Raw genomic sequence first — 18,672 nt, forward strand, 5'->3', positions numbered from 1 at the left:
TGGATTCAGTATAGTAGAATTCTTTCTACTAGACCTTCAAAGAACTAATGTAAGTATGCCTCAAATTATTATACAAAATAAAAATTAAAAGTACATTTTTAAATTCTTTTTATGAAATGACTATTGCCCTACTATCAAAAATACACAAAGACCCAACAATAAAAGAAAATTATAGATTAATATCTCTTATTAACATAGATCCAAAATTCTCAATAAACTACTTGCAAACAAAATTTAAGAACACATGAAAAAGATTATCCACCATGGTCAAGTTGGATTCACCCCGGAAATACAGGGATGGTCCAGCATCTAAGAATCAATAAGCATAACTCACCACATAAACAAACTAAAAGACAAAAACCACATGAACATCATATTAGGTGAATAAATGGCCTTTGACAAATCTCTAACATCCCTTCATGATAAAAATCCTAGAGATACTAGGGATACAAAGGACATAAATAAAGGCAGTTTACAGCAACCCCACAGACAATGTCAATAAAAATGGAAAGAAAGTTGAAGCATTTCCACTAAAATCAAGAAAAAGACAAGAGTTTCCATTTTCTCCATATCAAGTCAATATAGTGGGTTGAAGTCTTAGCTAGAGCATTTTACATTTCACAGTAGCCTAAAAAAATGAAATATCTTGAAATAACTCTAACCAAGCAAGTAAAACATTGTATAATAAAAATTTTAATTCATTGAATAAAGAAATAGAAGAAATCAGAAGATGGAAAGAACTCCCATGCTCAAAGCAACATAGAAATTCAGTACAGGCCTTATCAAGATTCAAAGCATACAGAGGGAACTCTCCCACATCACCTCTCCATATTTGTCTAATTAAAAAGGAAGATTTTAGTTTTAACATAATAAGATTACATACAACAAAACAGTTATCAATCAAGAATTACAGTTCAATATTTAGTCCATTTATATTTGGCAAATTAAGGAAAATGCTTTATCATCTATCCTATTTTTGTGAGTCTAAAGTTTTATATCAAATCTTTCTTTTACAATTATAACTATCTTTCTTCAGCTCCATCAAAGACTGAAGAAGGATATAATATTACCTAAGTAAACAGAAAGTGCATTGTAAGCAAATTTGAAAACTCTAGAACTAACAGAGACATCTCACTGCCTGGACAGTCACTCAAAGTTCTTCTGTACAATTGGGTCACCCATCTTCAGCCTAAAGGTCCATAGTACCCAGCAGACTTTTCCATATAGCAGGAAATTTCAAAGATACCTATACTGGCAGTTTGTCAGTCACTTTCTTCTCCGTCCTGCAGAATGTCTGGCAGACTCTTTCATGAAACAGGAACCCCAAAGGAACATCTCACAATTAGGTAAGTTCAGCAGTCACTTTTCTGTGGGTCCTACATGTCCAATTCATAGACTATAACATCAAGCAGTCCAGGCAAGAGCAGTTTCTTGCCCAAATGGCTACAGAAACTCTATGAGAAGATTCTTCAATGTCCATCATTCTCTTGAAGTAGATTGGTGCTGTCAGGAGCAGATGGGTCTCATTGTCATGAAAAGTCCTAAGCTCTTAAACATTTTAAATGCCATATTCTGAAGGTCTTTGAAAGATTTGAAGAATAACTATCCATTTGAAATATATCTTTGTACATATAGGAAACCTAACTAACATGACTACAAGCTTGACTATTATAGATGACTATCTATTAACCTGTATTTCTTAAATATACATTACATTTTTAAATGAGCTGCACAAACACAATATCTTAATCAAGAGCAGAAATATATATAATAAAATTGACCTTAAATTTTATCAATAAAAGAAGATCCATACCAATGCAAAGTATTCTTCTCTGTATCATATCCCCCTCTAAATGTAAATAAACACTTATAAACAATATTGGGGAACTTTGGTATAGTTCTCTCCAAACTGCTTCCTGATTTTTGTTGGGCAGAGTATTTTGGGGTGTTCACAGAGACTTTTCGGGTGATCTTGGTCCATCAAACCTTAGTCTGGAAGGAATCCACAAGTTCCCATCCTCTGTGGAAATAAAAGCAGAATCTCCTTTCCAAAGTAGCATATCCTTAGACCCAAATTTTGAAATCAAGATACCTTTAAAATATATATGTTGGTTTGGCTTAGTAGCCTGTACAATGAAATGTCTTTCAGTACTTAGCTCATTTAGAGCCAAAAAATTCAAAGAAAACACAGTAATATACATAACACAGACTCTCTGCTTGTATTCTATCTTTACATGACTTATTTTTCTCTTCTCCTTTAATCTATGACTGTCTGTACTGTGTCTCTTTAAAGACTTTGTTTTATTTTTTTAAAAAATTTTACTGTTTTTTATAACTGTGTATATTTTTTTCTTCTCTCTCCCAAGCCTATGTACATTTATCCAACACTGTGGCCCATTTTGATGTTTTTTAAAATCTGGATCTGTCTTTTATTGCATTATCTGTAATTATTTTTTGACCAGGAGTGCTTTTTTTTAAGTGCTAAGTGGGCATAACTAGGACCAACACTGCGGCACTGTCTGTTGTCTCTGCCCAGACCAACATTGCTGAGGCATGTTCCCTGCCTCTGAAAGCTGTGCACACTGCCCCAGCTCCAGGGTCACATTGGTTCTATGTCACTATTAAGCAATTAGTAACATGTTGCTCACAAACCCCATTTAAGTGCTTGGCCTCCTGAAAGGGCCAGAGCTGTTTGTGCAAATAGCATGAACCAAGAAGCCACTATTTTGAAGCCATACATCTTTTTGCTGATAATGCTAAATCAGGAGCACCTCTCTTAAAAGAGCCATGGTGACCCTGCTCACTGCCAGCAAACAGAGCCCATCTGGAAAAAAAAATGCCAGCTACCAAGAAGTTGTGCTTAACTCTGTTCTTCTGTGTTTAGAATTCTTTTCCCAGCTTTCTCAGGTTTTACATGGATGTAGTTAGCCCCACATTGGTGTGCCGATCTGTTGGGAGAGGCTGTTCATTTGTTCCCAGCCACCCAGACCCAACATAACCACACAGGAACTGTGTTAACTAAAATACTTCTTGGCCAATCACTTAAGCGTATTTCTAGCTAGCTCTTATATCTTAAATTAACTCATTTCTATTATTCTATGTATCATCATGTGGTTGTGACCTATTGGTAAGGTTCTGTCTGGCATCCAGCATGTAGTTGCCTCAGTTGTCTCCTGAGGCAACTACACGGCTTCTCTTTGACTCCATCTACTCACTCCTCCTCTATCTGCTTAGATTTCCTGTCTTGCTTCATTCTGCACTGGAATAGGCCAAAAGCAGCTTCTTTATTAACCAATGATATTCACAAAATATAGAGAGGAGTCCCACATCAGTAAGGCCCTGTTGCTAAGGACACAACTTACTTATGTCATCAATCACGAAGAAATTGAGCCATCCCCAATGAGATGAGCCAGGCCCACTGACTAGATTCTATTGTGCTGCAAGGTACTCCGCACTTCACTGGAGGAGAGAAGTGATCATCAATATCATCCAGCTACAAACCTTGATATTTATAACAGTGACCTGCTTGCAAGACATACTGGTGGAGTAGAGGAACAAATGTTATGGGTATAATTAACCACTTTAAAAAATTATATTTAAAGCCCATCCTGAAAGATGGAACCCATAGTTGTCACTGTATAGTGACCAAGAACCTGAGACTAGGTAAGTCATGAGCCCTAGGGGAAAACCTACTACTATTATTCTGCTAAAGGAACTTAGCAAGAAATTGACTCTAAAGACATAGTGCTACACCCATAAATCAATGCACTGCCCAACCCTCATCAGAGAAGCTTCTTGCAGTAGATGGAAACTGACAGAGAACACAACTGGATAATGTGCAAAGAGTGACTTTGTAGTGCTCAGTCCTTAGTTGTATGTCTTTATCAGACCCTTCAGCTCAAGGCTCAGCTCCTGAGGATATGGAAAGATTGTACAAGCCAGAGTTGGTAGCTATCCCTAGGGAAACAATGCCATGCAGAAGCAGACTGATACACACATGAACTCAGAGAGATGGTGACAGAATACACAAGACCTGCACAGATTCAAAGCATACTAAATCAGATCATGGAAAAGGAGGCATGGACACAAAATCTTACCCTAACCAAGAAGTCATTTGTAATTGATATCTTCTGGGAAAGGGAAAATCCGTTTTCTACAATGAAAAGTCACTGGGTATATCAACCCACACTCCAGAGCAGGCCTTATTCCATAAGTTACCCAACACACAGAGACTTTTTTCTGGTTGTTGTTTTATTTAGTTGTGTATCTTATGAATGGTTTTGTTTTGGGGTTTTTTTTTGTCATATTTGGGTTTTGGTTTGGTATGTCTTGATTTTGTGTTTTTGTGGGAGGGGTTGTTTTGATTTTGCCCTTTTTTGAGAGAGAATAAAAGAGAAAAAAAGGAGCATGGCATTGGTGGCTGGGGGGGTGAAGAGGAACAGTAAATGGTCAGAGAAATTTAGCGCATATGATCAAAATAGATTATATGAAAATTTTTAAATAAAAAATTAATTATCAAAAAAAAAAGAAAAGAAGAAGAAGAAATCAACATCACTGAAACAAATCATCCAAAAAATGTTTCCTCAGGGTGTACACACAGAAGCTATGGTCCAAAGGGGCCAAGGCTGGCAGTCAGAGTTGGTATTGTATAAGAGTTTCCCAGGTTGTAGTAGTTTTGAAGGGGTCATGGACAGCAATTGACGTTTTTCACTATGAGAGGTTGTGAGAGGCCATTGAAAAAGGTGCAGTTCCAGTTGCAGTAAAAGCTACAGAACTGAAAGTGTCATGTGTCAGTGGAAGCTTCCTGTCCCAACTACCTGCTCCCAAATAACCAGCAGCTGCTTCCCTAATAACTGACTCAAAGACTAAAGATAAAAGCTCAGCCAATAACTCTGGCTTGTTACTACTCTTACATTTAAATCAACCCATATTTTTTATCTATGCTTTGTCACATGGTTTGGTACCTTCTCTCAGCACAGCATGCTTTTCTTGCTTCTCCTCCACCTCCTGGTGACTCCACCTTTCCTCATCCCATCATTCTCAGTTTGACTTTCCCACCTAACTTTATCCTGTTCAGCCATTAGACAGTCAGCTTGTTTATTAAACCAATCATAGTAACATACATTCACATAGTGTACAGAAAGTTTATTCCACAGCACTCATGGAGAGAAGTTGAGGCTTTGCACCATACAGCAGGGTCAGAGTTTCTGAGGAAAAGTCAGGAGAGCCTATTAGTGAAAGTAAAACCCAGTTACAGCAAGGAACCCAGAATTTTGGAGATGCCAGTACTATGGGATGACCACAAAATATGGCAATAACTTTGGAGTGCTGTTGGTCTGGGCCTGGAAACAATCTCTGTGTGTTTCAGAAGGCAAGAACCAAAGAAATAGAGCTGCCAAAGTCCTGTGGAACCCAGGGACCATGAGTGTGTCCCAGTTGTTAAGCACTGAAATGTTTTCCCTGTTGAATTTTGGATTTAAATTTAGAGCCCACAGTTGACAGATTTTGAATATTTTATAAATACTTTGGAGTTTTTTTGGGTTTTTTAAAAATATGTGTGTCAATTTTTTATTTAATTTATTTTTTTACAGTACAGAATCATAATTTGGTTAGCCATACGCCATGATTAAGCTACTTAGAGATACTTTTTCAGGTTTTCCTTCGCTTTGCTTTTTCTTTGTCCTTCATTGAAAATAGACTTTTTTTTAAACATAGTACCCAGTTCCTCCCCACCTCCTCTCCCATCCAGATCCTCTCCATTTCTGTCTCTCATTAGAAAGCAAACAGACTTTCAAGGGATAATAGTAGATAAATATTAAAAAATAATGTTAAAAGTAAAATATAGGATAAAATAAATCCTAACACACCAGAGTTGGACAAGACAAACAAACAGAAAAGCAAAGGAGCCCAAGAGAAGGCAGAAGAATCAGAGACCCATGTATTCAAACACCACAGAATCCCATCAAAACACAACACTGGAAGCTATAATATATACACAATGGACCTGGTGCAGACCTGTGCAGGCTCTGTGCATGCTGCCTCAGGCTCTTCAAGTTCATATGACTGTTGATGCTGTTGATTTAGGGAGCCTTTTATGTGTGTGTGTCTTCCATCCTCTCTGGCTCTTACACTCTTTCTGCTGCTTCTTCTTCTGCAGGGTTCCCTGAGCCTTGAGGGAAGGAATTTGATAGAGACATCCCAGTTAGGGATGAGTGTCCCAATATCTTTCACTCTCTGCATAATGTCTGGCTGTGGGTCCCTGTATTTATTCCCATCTGCTGCAGAGGGAAGCTTCTGATGAATGGCTGAGCAAAGTACTGATTTATGAGTATAGCAGCCTGTGTCATTAGGAGTCATTTTATAGATACTCTGACGGCTAATGAAACTCAATTTTATGCTAGGCATCCATCTGTGAGGGCCTACAGATGTGAGCCTGTGCCACCTTGACTATAGGTCAAAGAGTTTGAGCTTCTTTTTGCTCCCTCAAAGTTGTTGACAACGGATGTGGGTACAAAGAAGAGATTCTGACCTAGGGTGTGGCTGCTTACTATTTTGGGTATAGAGGTGAATCTGTTCCACCTGGAACAAAGGTAGGAGAGTTCAAGTCTATACTTTACATCATGTTAATGAAGTCTTTTGCCTCCCCACTCCCTTTTTGGAGTGAAGTATATAGGTATGTGGAAAACAAACGTGGACGATTCACTGAATTTCCCTCTCGATGCTGTTCTGTGTTTCTGCCTCTTATTTCTCTCATATCTCTGTTCCTTTTGCTTTATAATTCTAATCCTCATGCTACTACCCTGGAATGTATGAATTTCGTCAAGGCTGGTCTTTGACATCCATCTTGGTACCCACTAATCATTTGTCTCTGTTTCCAGTCCCTGGGAAGGAAATTTCCAGAAATTGTGACTCAGTGACCTCCATCCAAAAATGTACAATTGTGAATATCTACTTGTTATGATATGTTTTACTGCTTCTTTTAACTTCTGTAACTTGCTTATGCAGATACACAAAATTTGTCTTGTTTTGAGTTGTCTGTTAAGTTTTGATTTGTTCTGTTTGAGAAGTCTGTTCTGTTATTGTTTTGAGTTGCCACTTCAACTTGGCAAAACAGACCAGTTTTTGCTTGCTTGCATAGATATTGAAGGTCTTCTTGTGGGTTTTGCCTTTAAAACACCCTTCCCCATTCTTTTCCTACATGGCAATCTCAAATTTGAATTAGAGATTGTTTGTCCTGCTAGCAGCGAATAAATAAATCTTTTACTTATACTTTCATTGAATCTATGATCTTTCCCAAGGAATCACAAACTCCATTACACTATGTTATTTGTTTGTTTCTTTAGACCAGTAAGTAGTACTGGGTTTTACCCTAAGTGCATATGCTATTCAATCTCTGGTTTTGGTTACCCAAGAAGTATTGGGTATGGGTTCCATCTCAAAGTGGTTTTAAGTCAAATCAGATATTGGTTTGTTATTCCCATAAGTTTTGTGTCACCATTGCTTAGCATATCTTGCAGGCAGGGCACCATTGTAAATCAAAAAATTTGTGGCTGGCTTGATATTCCCCCTCCCCTTTGGTAGGTGCAGACTACCTTTCTGTACCAAAGATATTAGCGGGAAGGCTCTGCGTAGGCATGAGCTGGACTTCTTGATGTTCCATGAGTTGTGTAGGTGTTGCTCCAGCAGCAATGGAGCCTTGCCAGTCAGTTTGTGGAAAGCAACCTACAGTCTTGGCAATAGCCTGGGTGGTTTGGGGATTCCTATGGAATCTCTTTGGCCAACAACTCAATTAGAAGTAACCCAATCATGGTATTTGAAACTCCATTTGGTGACTAGAAATAGTCAATAGGACCCTGTCTCCCCCATTATTTGGAGATTTCATTTAGACTCCCTTCATAGACATATATTTGGGGAAGTTTTGTGTACTTTCCCACAAATGGACCTTAATTTTAGCTGTCTTTCCCCAAATTGGAGTTTCACATAAACTAGATATTTTAAAAAGGACTAAAGTGTTTGAATTCTTTGGAACTATGGGACTTTTAAAACAAAGTGTGTTTTATATTGAGATGGTACCTGTTAACATGTAGTACTAAGGATTAGTAAGAAAAGGTGTGGTTTAGTATTTTAATGCATTGGTATGTCAAATTAAGAAGGGCAATTGTCTTGGTTAGTACTTTATCAACTTGATACAAGTTGGAGTCGTTTGGAAAGATGGAACCTCAGCTGAGAAAATGCCCCCATCAGTCTGGCATACAGTCATGTGTATGGTATTATTAATGATTGATGTAAAAGAAGTCAGGCCACAGTGGGCAGTGTCATTGCTGAACAGGTAGTCCTGGAGTACATATGAAAGGAGACTAAGCAAGCTGTGAGGTGTAAGACACTAAACAGCACTTCTGCATGGCCTCTGCATCAGTTCCTGCCTTGGGTTCCTACCCTGCTTTTCCTCAGTAAACGAGTGCAACCTGAGAGTGATAAAATGAAGTAAACCGTGTTTTCCCCAAATTGCTTTGGGTCATGATATTTTGTTACAATACAACTCTAAGACAGTAATGGTAACTAAGCATAACTAAAGATATGGCCAAACAAAAATTAAATTAGTATGTCCTTCAGTTAATGTAGCATGTGACCATAGCACAGACACCAAACTGGAGAAGCATCAAGGGGAGGCGTGGAGGGGCTAACGGTCAAGGAAGCACAGGGGTTCTGACAAAACCAAAGGATAGAGGCACTGGGGGTATCTGAGTAGATAAGCAGAAAGCACAAAAAGGACAGAATGTCCCCATCAGGGATCTTAAAGAACCAGTAGTTTGTAACGAATTTGTATTAATAACCTTGGAAAGATTGAGTAGCCAAGCTTGAGTAAAAGAAAAGTCTTTGATGACAGGAAGTTCAAATAATTGAGACTATTGGATTTGTTATTCAACATGGATGCTGAGATCTTTCAGAAACTGTCAGATTTTTCATCCGAGAAAGCAATGAGGACCACTAGCTGGAATATCGACTTAACTGATGAAGTGACTATGATGTAAACAGTGTGGTGAACAATGTAGCTCTGGTTGACTAATAGTGGGAAGCAGAAGGCACAATTGCAATGACTCTGTCATTTCTGTCCTGACTAAATGAGTAGCTAGCTGCAGGTGAAAACGGCAATGGAGTTGCCATTTTAACTGGGCAAATGACAACTCTACAGACAGATAACATTCCTTGTTTTCCTTCAGAGGTAGATGTTATGAAAAAAACTGAGTTCTGGATACATATATGTAGTATGCTTTGTACCTACAGCTTTCAAGAATATGCATCAAATGGATGATATTTTATTTTTCTCTTTCTCATTCTGGATTATATGAGCATGATAATTATAGGTCTATTAATTCTCATGGGCCATTTACTTAATTTAACCATGACAACCACAAAAGGTGGAGCAGTAAAATATAAAAGCATGAGTCTATGCCTTCTTACACTAGAAATAAAAAGAAATTCTGTTTTGGTGGTGACGATTGTTCTCTAGTACTAAGGACTGGACCCAGGGCCTTACCACACTCAGCAAGAATTTTACTCTTGAGTTAGATACTCAGAATTTTATTTTATTTGGTTTGGTTTGTTTTAAGACAGGGTCTCATGGAGTTTACCAGACTGGTCTTGAACTTGTAATCTCCCTATGAAAGTCTCCCAAATAGCTGAGATTACATGTCTGAGCTCCAAGAAATTTCTTCTTAAAACCACTTATTTTGCAGCTTTCTATTATAGCTGAACCTAATCCTAATAAATGTGTTAAGTTTGAGGTACCAAGGAAACTCTTTTATGTTTTATATTTATTTTTTGGGAATTTCTGACAGCATATTTTGATCATATTATTTCCTTTTTGGCAATTCCTATCAGATCCTCTTCCTACTCATCCAAATTCATGTTCCTTCCTACTCTTCAAAAACAAAAAAGGCAGAAGCGTGTGTGTGCATGCATGCGCACACACACAGATGACGTCTGATTCGTGTTGGCCAGCTACTCCTGAGCATGAAGCCTGTCCTGAGGGACGCACAACTGAACATTAGCAAAGAACTGGACTAGACACTGGAGTTGAAGACAGGGAGCGCAGATCCTTCTAAAAAAAAAAAAAAAAAAAAAAGGAAAGGACTATGATTCTGTTCCCAACCCTAAACAGCCTGATCTAAGAGGACAAAGGTTGATTAGTGTTTGCTTGGACAGATATCCACATTAAACCCTAAGTAACCTAGAAGTCAATGTTGCTTTGTATTTATAATGTCCATGAAGACAGCAGTGACTACAGCAATTCTTTGCAAAGACCGATTAGTTTTCATGAACCACTTATGTCACTTTATACCTTATGACTGTTGAGTCCAAACCCTTTCCACTGAAGAAGAAATTATGATTTAAAAAAAAAAAAGAAGAGATAAAAACTCATATTGCTTAACCCAGTCCAATGGATAGAAAATGTTTGGAAATTTACACTGACTTGATTTGTACAGAAAATAATATGGAAGTAAAGAGTATGATTCTTTACAGATCCAATTGAATGCCTGAATGCTCACATATTTAAGAAAATATACGTGTAATCTATATTTACATTTGTTAAATTGCTAAAGCTAGTATGCAAAATATCTGTATAAAATATATGGGAATTAGAGTCTGCATAGATGCTGTTTTCCAGCGGTAGACCTCACTAGAAGTAATAACCTGTGGCCATAGAAATCTCAGGCCCCTTTCTCTCTTGAAGTTGGGGCCTCACCTTCATATACACAAGGTAGGCATCAGTGGATGTTAGAGTGGTCTCATATTGAAACATTACTAAGAATGTCCTTTGTGTTGTATGTCATTCTCTTCCAAGAAAGTTTTAATAAATACATCAACACCTGCATATTTGACATTTCTGGGATTTTTGTCACTGTTTACATCCAAACTGCATCATCTCTTCTCTTCAAAGTTTACTGTGTATATGCACAGTTAATAATGAAATATGTTATGAAAATAAAAATCATGTGTGTCAGAATTGCATGAAAACTATTTTCAATTACAAAAATCACATGTATCCTAGCTCTGTTCAGGAATGGCTTGGCCCCAGTCCTTTCTTCCAGAGCAAACTAGAAAGTAGTGGTGAACCAAAACATTACAAACCCCCATGTAGTCAATCATTACTTTGTGCTTCAAATTCATGTGGCTAGGACCTCACTGAGTCAGAGACCTGAGGACCCATTTTCAGACTCCTAATCCAAGGGCTCGTCAAGGAACATTCAAACCACAAATGAATAAGAAACGACATTGGGGGAATCTTTGAGGTTTGAAAGCCCCTGCCTGGAGACTCGGCTGTAAAGGACTGGGGGAGAGGCAGAAAACACATCTGCCTACATAGTAAGAAAGAAAGAGCATCAGTCCTCTTCTTAGGCTAGAGCAAAGTTGAGTTCTTCCTACAGCCTAGTGAAGAGGGGACTGACAGAGCCTCAGTGTTCTCCTCCAGTTTTAAAATGTGAGTGAAAAGTCGAGAATGAGAGAAAAAACTCTACAAGTTAACAGTCTACTCGAAGCCTCTTAGCTGACATCCGTTAATGCGCCACCATCCATGCTTTTTCGTCTTGAACTCCAAGGAAAATTTACTGCATGTTTCCCCCACGAAAATCTCTTCCACTGCCCCTCGCTTTTCAGATGATGTTGGTTTCTTTCAAACAGATATTTACATCACTTATTTATATTTAAGATGCTCTTATTGAGTTTTTAAGGGGAAAAGAAAAGTTTACCTAAATTAAATTTTTCCATTAAGGAATTTTCCTCTTTGCAATTAAATTTGCTATTGGGCAAAGTATAGGAAAGTAATTAAATGCACACAAAATCATGTGGGTTGTAGATTATTTGGTTGCTTGGGGTCTCCTAGGATACTTCATTATTTTTCCACCAGCCCACACATCCTCTACATTCCTAATAAAACCTTTGGAATCTGCCGGATTTCTTAAGGCTCTCACCACTCTCTTCAATGACTTCACCATAGCATTAAAAAAAAATCTAAAGTTATTTAGCATAACTTAACAGTATTAGTAAGATTTGTAACCGTATCCAAGGATATTAATTTGTTTGTTGTAACAACCACTTGAGCATTCCAAAAGGCCCTTCAAAGAAAAAGAACATGCCATATCAAATTTTCAGTAGTTTTATTGAAAAATGCCTCTTTTGTTTCAGAAATAAATAATATAAGGCAGTGAAATTCACAATCTGCAGTTAAAATATAAAAAGCAGCAATTCTATGTTCATAGTCTTGAAGACAATTTCCAACTGCTTTGATAACTAAGAAACAAGTTTTGCAAAAAGTTCATTCTAAATATACAACACAAACATGCAATTCCGTTTCTGCAGAATAATCTGCAATTTGGCGTAAATGTTAGTGTGTCAAAACAAGGAGGTCTACGGCAATATGAAACAGTATCCAGTTGATACAATAGCTTCAGCTTCGTGGCGGAAGGTCTGTGGTTGTTAAGAGACTAAGATTCTGTGCCCTAAAGCCGGACGGGAGGAAGGGGGAAAAGGAGAAACATGGCAGTGAGTTGGTGTTTCCCTCCATTTTGGTTTAAGGAAAGGAATTACTGGAAACGGGGTGTGATTGAATTGCAGATTAGTACTGAGAAAGACAAAGGCTCTTTCCAAATATATAGCTGCTCTGGTTTCCAGGGCTTGCTGCTGAACCTGGAAGTTTGGCTGCCACAGCCCACCTTGGGCGTGTTCTCTCCTCGCAGCTTCTGTGAACAGCGTGTGTTGTTGTAAGCATTTGAACGACAAAGGCTTATAAATGTCTACAGACTGTCGCAGACTAGGCTGCCTGAAGAAACAAGGTTCCCTACAGTCAGAAAAGAGCACTTGTGGATGAAGCAACGCGAAGAAAACATCACAGAAAAGACATATGCTGCCCTGTCTGACCTGTGAAGGAGAACCCCAACACCTCCCACCTCGCTGAGGTTCACTGCCCAGGGCCTGGGCGCAGGGCACGCCGCCAACGCATGTGGTCAGGGTGCTCCCGTTCAGGCTCGTCTGCACCGTAGTCCTCCTCATATTCTGCTGTCCTCTCAGGCTCCACAGGCACGATGAAGGGCTCACGATCAGGCAGGTAGGCCCCACCCTCGGGCACATAAGGCTCTGTCCGATCAACATTACAGTTACGGCATGACTTGGAATGTACGTACGCATAGTAAAAGTTAAGTCATCACCTTCCAGTCTTAATCTCACAACCATAAATAAATGCGTTACAGTGGTCCAATTCAATCCATGTGCACATGCGCAGAGAGAATTTGGTAATCAAATGGGGGGGCACACCTTCAAAGATCCAGGAATAATTACAATCAATGGACAAACCCTGGCAATGGGCAGAAATTATGGGCCAAAGAATTGTAAACACAGTGCGTAGGTAGAATTTCTGACAAATCCCTAAATAACTGTTCGTAACTTCAAAGTCCTCACGTCAAAGAACAACTTGGAGAGCTGAGGACATGAAGCGAATTGGCGCCTAAAAACTGAACTGGGGTCAGAAGGAGCTATCGTCACCAGGTTACCCTTTAGCTGGGTCTCACACAGACAGAATTACATACAGTCAACGGGTGAGAAACACCTGGGACCACATCCAAACAGGAAGGAATGGTGATTTTAGACTTTGGTTTGAAAAACTGTGCTTAAAAGAACCCAAATGGGAGTACGCACACGGAATACTGAGAAGACACAGGCCCTGAACTCACGCATGCGCTGAACTCAGACACACTGCTAACAAGCAAGAGGGGAGCAGATCCATTCGCTGTTATTGCAGAGAGCAAGCAGCCAGCAGGCTTGGGTGCAGAAGCAAACTGTTGGGTTGTTACAGAATTTTAGTGGGTAGGATCCCATCCAGATCATGTACAAGCCTCAATTAGTTTATTATTTACATAGGACATTTCTCTTCAACCAGGTTAATCGTCGTTCGTAACATGGCGTATCTCTGCTGGTTAGTAGCTTATTAGGCACCTTCTTCACAGCCAAGGCTCCTCGCGGCTGTGTCTGAACTTGCTAAAAGATGGTTTTCTACATTACTGCTGAGAAGCATCGGGCTGACACCACTGCTTTTGTATCATTCGGGTTAGTATCGAGTCTCCACCCTCCTGTATGATGCCGACCCAGGTCGTTAACCATATCTGCGGTGAGATTTCCATACAGACTCATTTTCTAATAAGCACGTGCGCAAACATCTCAGAAACAGGTTTTTCATGTATTCAAACTGTAAGCAGCACTGGAGACTTAGAAAATTTGTTAGCCGGAACCTGAAACAGGTCAGAGATGATAGTTTTTAAAAGTTGAATTACTATGCAAAATATATATATAAACATCCATCTATGTAAATGTTAAAGTATATATATATATCCATATATTTTCAGCTCATATATGCCATAAGGCAGTAATAATTTAAATTTGTTTTACAAAGAATTAAATTATAGTCTCACAAATGAGTTACATAGGACTATGCATTTGTATTTATTACTTTTGATGATATAAAATTATGCACATAAATATATAGATATATAGATATTTAGGTATTCAACTACTCATGCACTATTTGCTAGTAGCAAACCATATCAAACAGCAGTATCATTTTTAAACTTGCAAGATGCATGAGGATGCACTAATAAAAAGTCGCCGTTGACCACAACATGCCAGTCTTCTATCCAGACCAGCATGCTTCCCAAACCTCATATCTCCAGTGTCAGGACAGAGAATTCTGCTGTCTACAAGTAGGGAACACTAGAATTTCATTAACAACCCTATAAGACTTTTAAGCTCCAGATTTGATAAGCATCAATTCCATGGCTGTTACGAGACAGTGAATTATTTCAATTGCATGTCCTGTGCTAGCACATGTAAATGAGATTCCCAAAATACTTTCACTATATATTTTCAGCATTCTATAACTGTATTTCTTTTTTGTTTATCTCTCTATCCTATTAGGTAATTAAAAAAAAACTGATGAATTGGTAACATTCATTTAACTCTCAGGAAAGTTGCAGAGAGGTTTATGATGTGGTCTGGTAAATCCAGAAATGCAGCAAAGGAAAGGGTTACTTAAATCCTTATAGTGAAAGGTGCTCTGTGCTTTAGAAGGCACCAACATCCAAAACACAGAACTGCAAAAAGCTTTGGCATCTTCACAAAATCCTTAACTCTACCTTCCTTCCATCCTAGGGCTCCTTACTCGTGAGGAATTGAGATCCTTAGGTTGGCAACCACATACCTGGATAGCCTTGCCCATTGTATGGGATGCTGGCACACTGCGATGAATCACAATACCCAGGAGGACCTGGGGGTCCTCGGATACCTGAGTTTCCAGGACGGCCAGGGGGACCAGGAGGACCTCTTGAGCCTGTAGACCCTGGTGGACCCGTTCTGGATTCTCCTTGTGGACCTAGTGTGAAGTTAAAACAAATACATTTCCCCTCTTGTCAAAAAACACCTGAGGCAGGCTCCAGTACTCAAGTGGCATCTCCCCTAACTTGAGTTACACTGCCATTCACCAGTGCATAAGAAAGCAATCCATAAGAAATTCCTCGTAAGAACCAAGAAACTTCCTTGTGATGAATTAATGCCAGAAATCCACCTCTGTAGCAATTTAATTTAAGGAAAACTGATATAGCAAGAAGTAAGACAAGCTAAACTTATTTGTGAATTTTCTTGTTTGCTCCTATTCATATGGGGACAAGGATGCCTGGAATGGTTGCATCAGGCAGGTAGGTGAGTATCTGGTCCACACCTCCAGTTTATATGACACAAGTAACATTCTTTCTGGATAAAGTGGCACTTAGTCATGATTAATGTAAATATAAAGACTTAATCATAAGGTTGGCCCTGGGTGCAAAGATCCAGCAACCACATAAAAAGAAGAAAAATGTGGGGCAAGATGGCTTTGGTGAGTAAAAGTGCTTGCTACCAAGCCTAAAAACCAGAATTCAATACCCAGGACTTCTATGGTGGAAGAAGAGAACCACCCTCTCCAAGTTGTCCTCTGGCATCCACATGTCATCATGGAATAAACATACGTGCACACACACAAATAAATAGATGATAAATAGACATTTAGACCGACAAACAGAAAGATAACTAGACAGACAAGCAGACAGACAGATACAGATATTTAGACAGACAGAGGATTTTTTTAATCTTTAAATAAGAAAAAAATTCCTTTTCAACCTAGTGAAAACAATGCATAAGTCAACTGGACAGCTATTGCTTCCTTGGAACACGCTGGGGAAATACTGTAAAGGAAAGTTTACGTCAAGTCTTTTATTTTTCTCTCTCTCATAACTCCATATTGAAGAATACTAGAAAAAAATAGCATTTAGAGGGTATAAAGCAAACAAAAACAAAACAACAACACAAAACACCACACAGAAAATCCCTACCAAATGAAAGTAATCCTTCCTTCTTTAAGTCAGTAACCACCATCCCACCTTCATATACGGAAGCTGTGAGCAAACCCAATGGAGCATGCTCCATTGTACAGCCCAGCTGGACTGTACACTCAAAGACCGCCATATTGGTGTAAAGGTAATGCTATGAAGTTGCCTCTCACGCTTTATAGACTTTTCCAATCTGATGTCCTAACAAACCTACCTGGCGGTCCAGGCGGCCCGCGGGATCCTGGAGACCCGATACCTCTTTCACCTTTCTCTCCAGGCAAACCTACAGAGAGAGAGAGAGAGAGAGAGAGAGAGAGAGAGAAGAAAAGCATGGGAAATTTTTATCTGGAAACATGATTTTTCATCTTAAATAATAATAATTCAAGTAACTCATTTCCTTAGTGAAAACAGAACCTAATTTTTCCCAGAAGTTCACTCCTGAAGCCAAATTCTTTCTAGACATTTGTGTAATTCCAGGTTCATGGCCAAGAAACAAATCTGGCTGAAAGTCAGAGGGGAATTATTTGAAGGATACAAATATGCCTAATATATTGTCAAATAGTAATTAAAAGCAGAGGTCTTAGAGAAGGCCCTTCAGGTAGGCTTTAGGAGCTGTGTGTGCACAGCATTGACGCCATCAGATAGCAGGGTTACATAACTCTTAAACTGGCATTCACTGACCTGAAACATCTGGAAGCAGAAAAATCCTGTTTTTCTTCCCTCCCCCCCTTTCAATTTCATTTATCTACCATGAAATTAAAGTCAAACAAATATCCTAGAACCAGTGCCAGGCCTTGAATGAAGGAATAGAAAAAATTTGGACCTAAGACCGTTGGGCTGCTCAGATGTCCTGGGTGGCTTCTCAGTTCTTGCCATAGTCACAACACTAGGTCAAATGTGAGGCCTGATCCCACGTGCCAAGACCCTGCTTCCCACGAATGCCACAGAAAGCTCAATGGATAGAAATGTCTCTACTGAGATCCGCTGAAAGCAGCTACTGTTTTCTTGCACCCCTATCACCAGGCCACACACCTGTGAACTGCAGATTACCACAGGCAAAGGTGGCTCCCAGGCAGCTCGTCTGGACTGTTTAACTAGCACCAAAGTGGCTCGCCAAATTCTGTTCTCGCAATATTTTCAACCTGCCCCAATTTTAGCACGTGCAAGCTCTTCCTTTATCTCTGGGTAAAGTCAGAAAGACCCACCTCGTTCACCAGGGGGTCCCTGCATCCCCGGTGTGCCAGGGAATCCTGGTCGCCCCCCAGGCCCGGGTTCTCCTCTGGCTCCAGCATCGCCAGGGGGCCCTGGGGGCCCTGGTGGGCCAGGCTGGTTGCGATTTGAGTGGTAATCATTTGGAATCTGATTCAGCATCTGATTGAATCTGCTCATCTGGCCTGTAAAATAGAAAGACTTGTTAGAAGCCCAGGAAGAGAAGTGCGAGACTGGGAAGTTGCTTTCTCTTAGCATCTAAAGAGATCTACCTTCTTCCTTCCTTCTCTCTAGGAAGTGTTCTAATTAGTACAAACAATAAAAAAAAGAAAAAATGAGATACATCAGCCACCCAGTACAAAATGACCTTTGATAGAAGATCATTTCCCAAAAATGCTCAACTCAAGCCATAAGCATTGGTGTAACTATAAGAATTATCAAAGTGTGGGGTGGCTCTGAAATACACTACCTTCCAGTGTGCTGAACGATGTCACTCAAAAGAGAGCCCTTTTGAAATTAGGACAGTGTGTCATTTTTCTAGATACCTAAGGCAATGACACCCAGATTTTAGCACAAAGGAGAACTTTTGTAAGCGTACACTGAAAAATATATTATTTCTGGGCCTCATTTCCAAGCACAGTAATTCACTGAGTTTAGAACATGGTCTTGGAACTCTCATTTCTAACAAGCAAATTAAACAATTTGAAGGGATGTGTTCCTTAGGATAGTGCAGTGAGAAACACTGGCTAAACTTCAGAGAAAGAGCCCTGAGTTGGCCTGTACTCCATCTTCAGAGAGAGAGAGAGAGCTCTGAGTTCAAGGTTGCCTACACTCCATCTTCAGAGAGAGAGCCCTGGGTTCAAGACTGGCCTGCTCTCCATTTTCAGAGAGAGAGTCCTGAGTTCAAGTCTAGCCTATGCTCCATCTTCAGGCAAGGAGCTGTCTGAATTGAGAATTTCTCGATCAACTCTATGACTCAAGTCCTGTAGGTTTCCTAGAATTACTTTAAAAGTCATTCAAATGGTAAGCAATGAATTACTACTTATTAGTCGTT

General features: G+C 39.4%; 1 protein-coding gene across 4 annotated transcripts in view; it reads right to left on the reverse strand.

Annotated features, from left to right (window-relative positions):
• Positions 1-12,141: 12,141 nt before the first annotated feature.
• The window catches only part of Col12a1 (collagen type XII alpha 1 chain), a 106,227-nt gene continuing 99,696 nt past the window's right edge, over positions 12,142-18,672 (reverse strand). For 2 of the 4 annotated variants that reach the window (XM_057766552.1, XM_057766555.1), the window contains 4 exons: positions 17,615-17,803; positions 16,624-16,692; positions 15,248-15,418; positions 12,142-13,134 (listed from right to left, as the gene is read on the reverse strand). In XM_057766552.1, the coding sequence (XP_057622535.1) occupies positions 12,959-13,134; positions 15,248-15,418; positions 16,624-16,692; positions 17,615-17,803 (605 nt within the window). In that variant the 3' untranslated portion in view covers positions 12,142-12,958. Of the gene's footprint in view, positions 14,283-15,247; positions 15,419-16,623; positions 16,693-17,614; positions 17,804-18,672 lie in introns of all 4 variants that reach the window. The other 2 variants (XR_009056979.1, XM_057766553.1) reach the window with 2 other exon arrangements.

Source organism: Chionomys nivalis, chromosome 4 (assembly GCF_950005125.1).
Source record: "Chionomys nivalis chromosome 4, mChiNiv1.1, whole genome shotgun sequence".
NCBI classification, from domain to species: Eukaryota; Metazoa; Chordata; class Mammalia; order Rodentia; family Cricetidae; genus Chionomys; species Chionomys nivalis.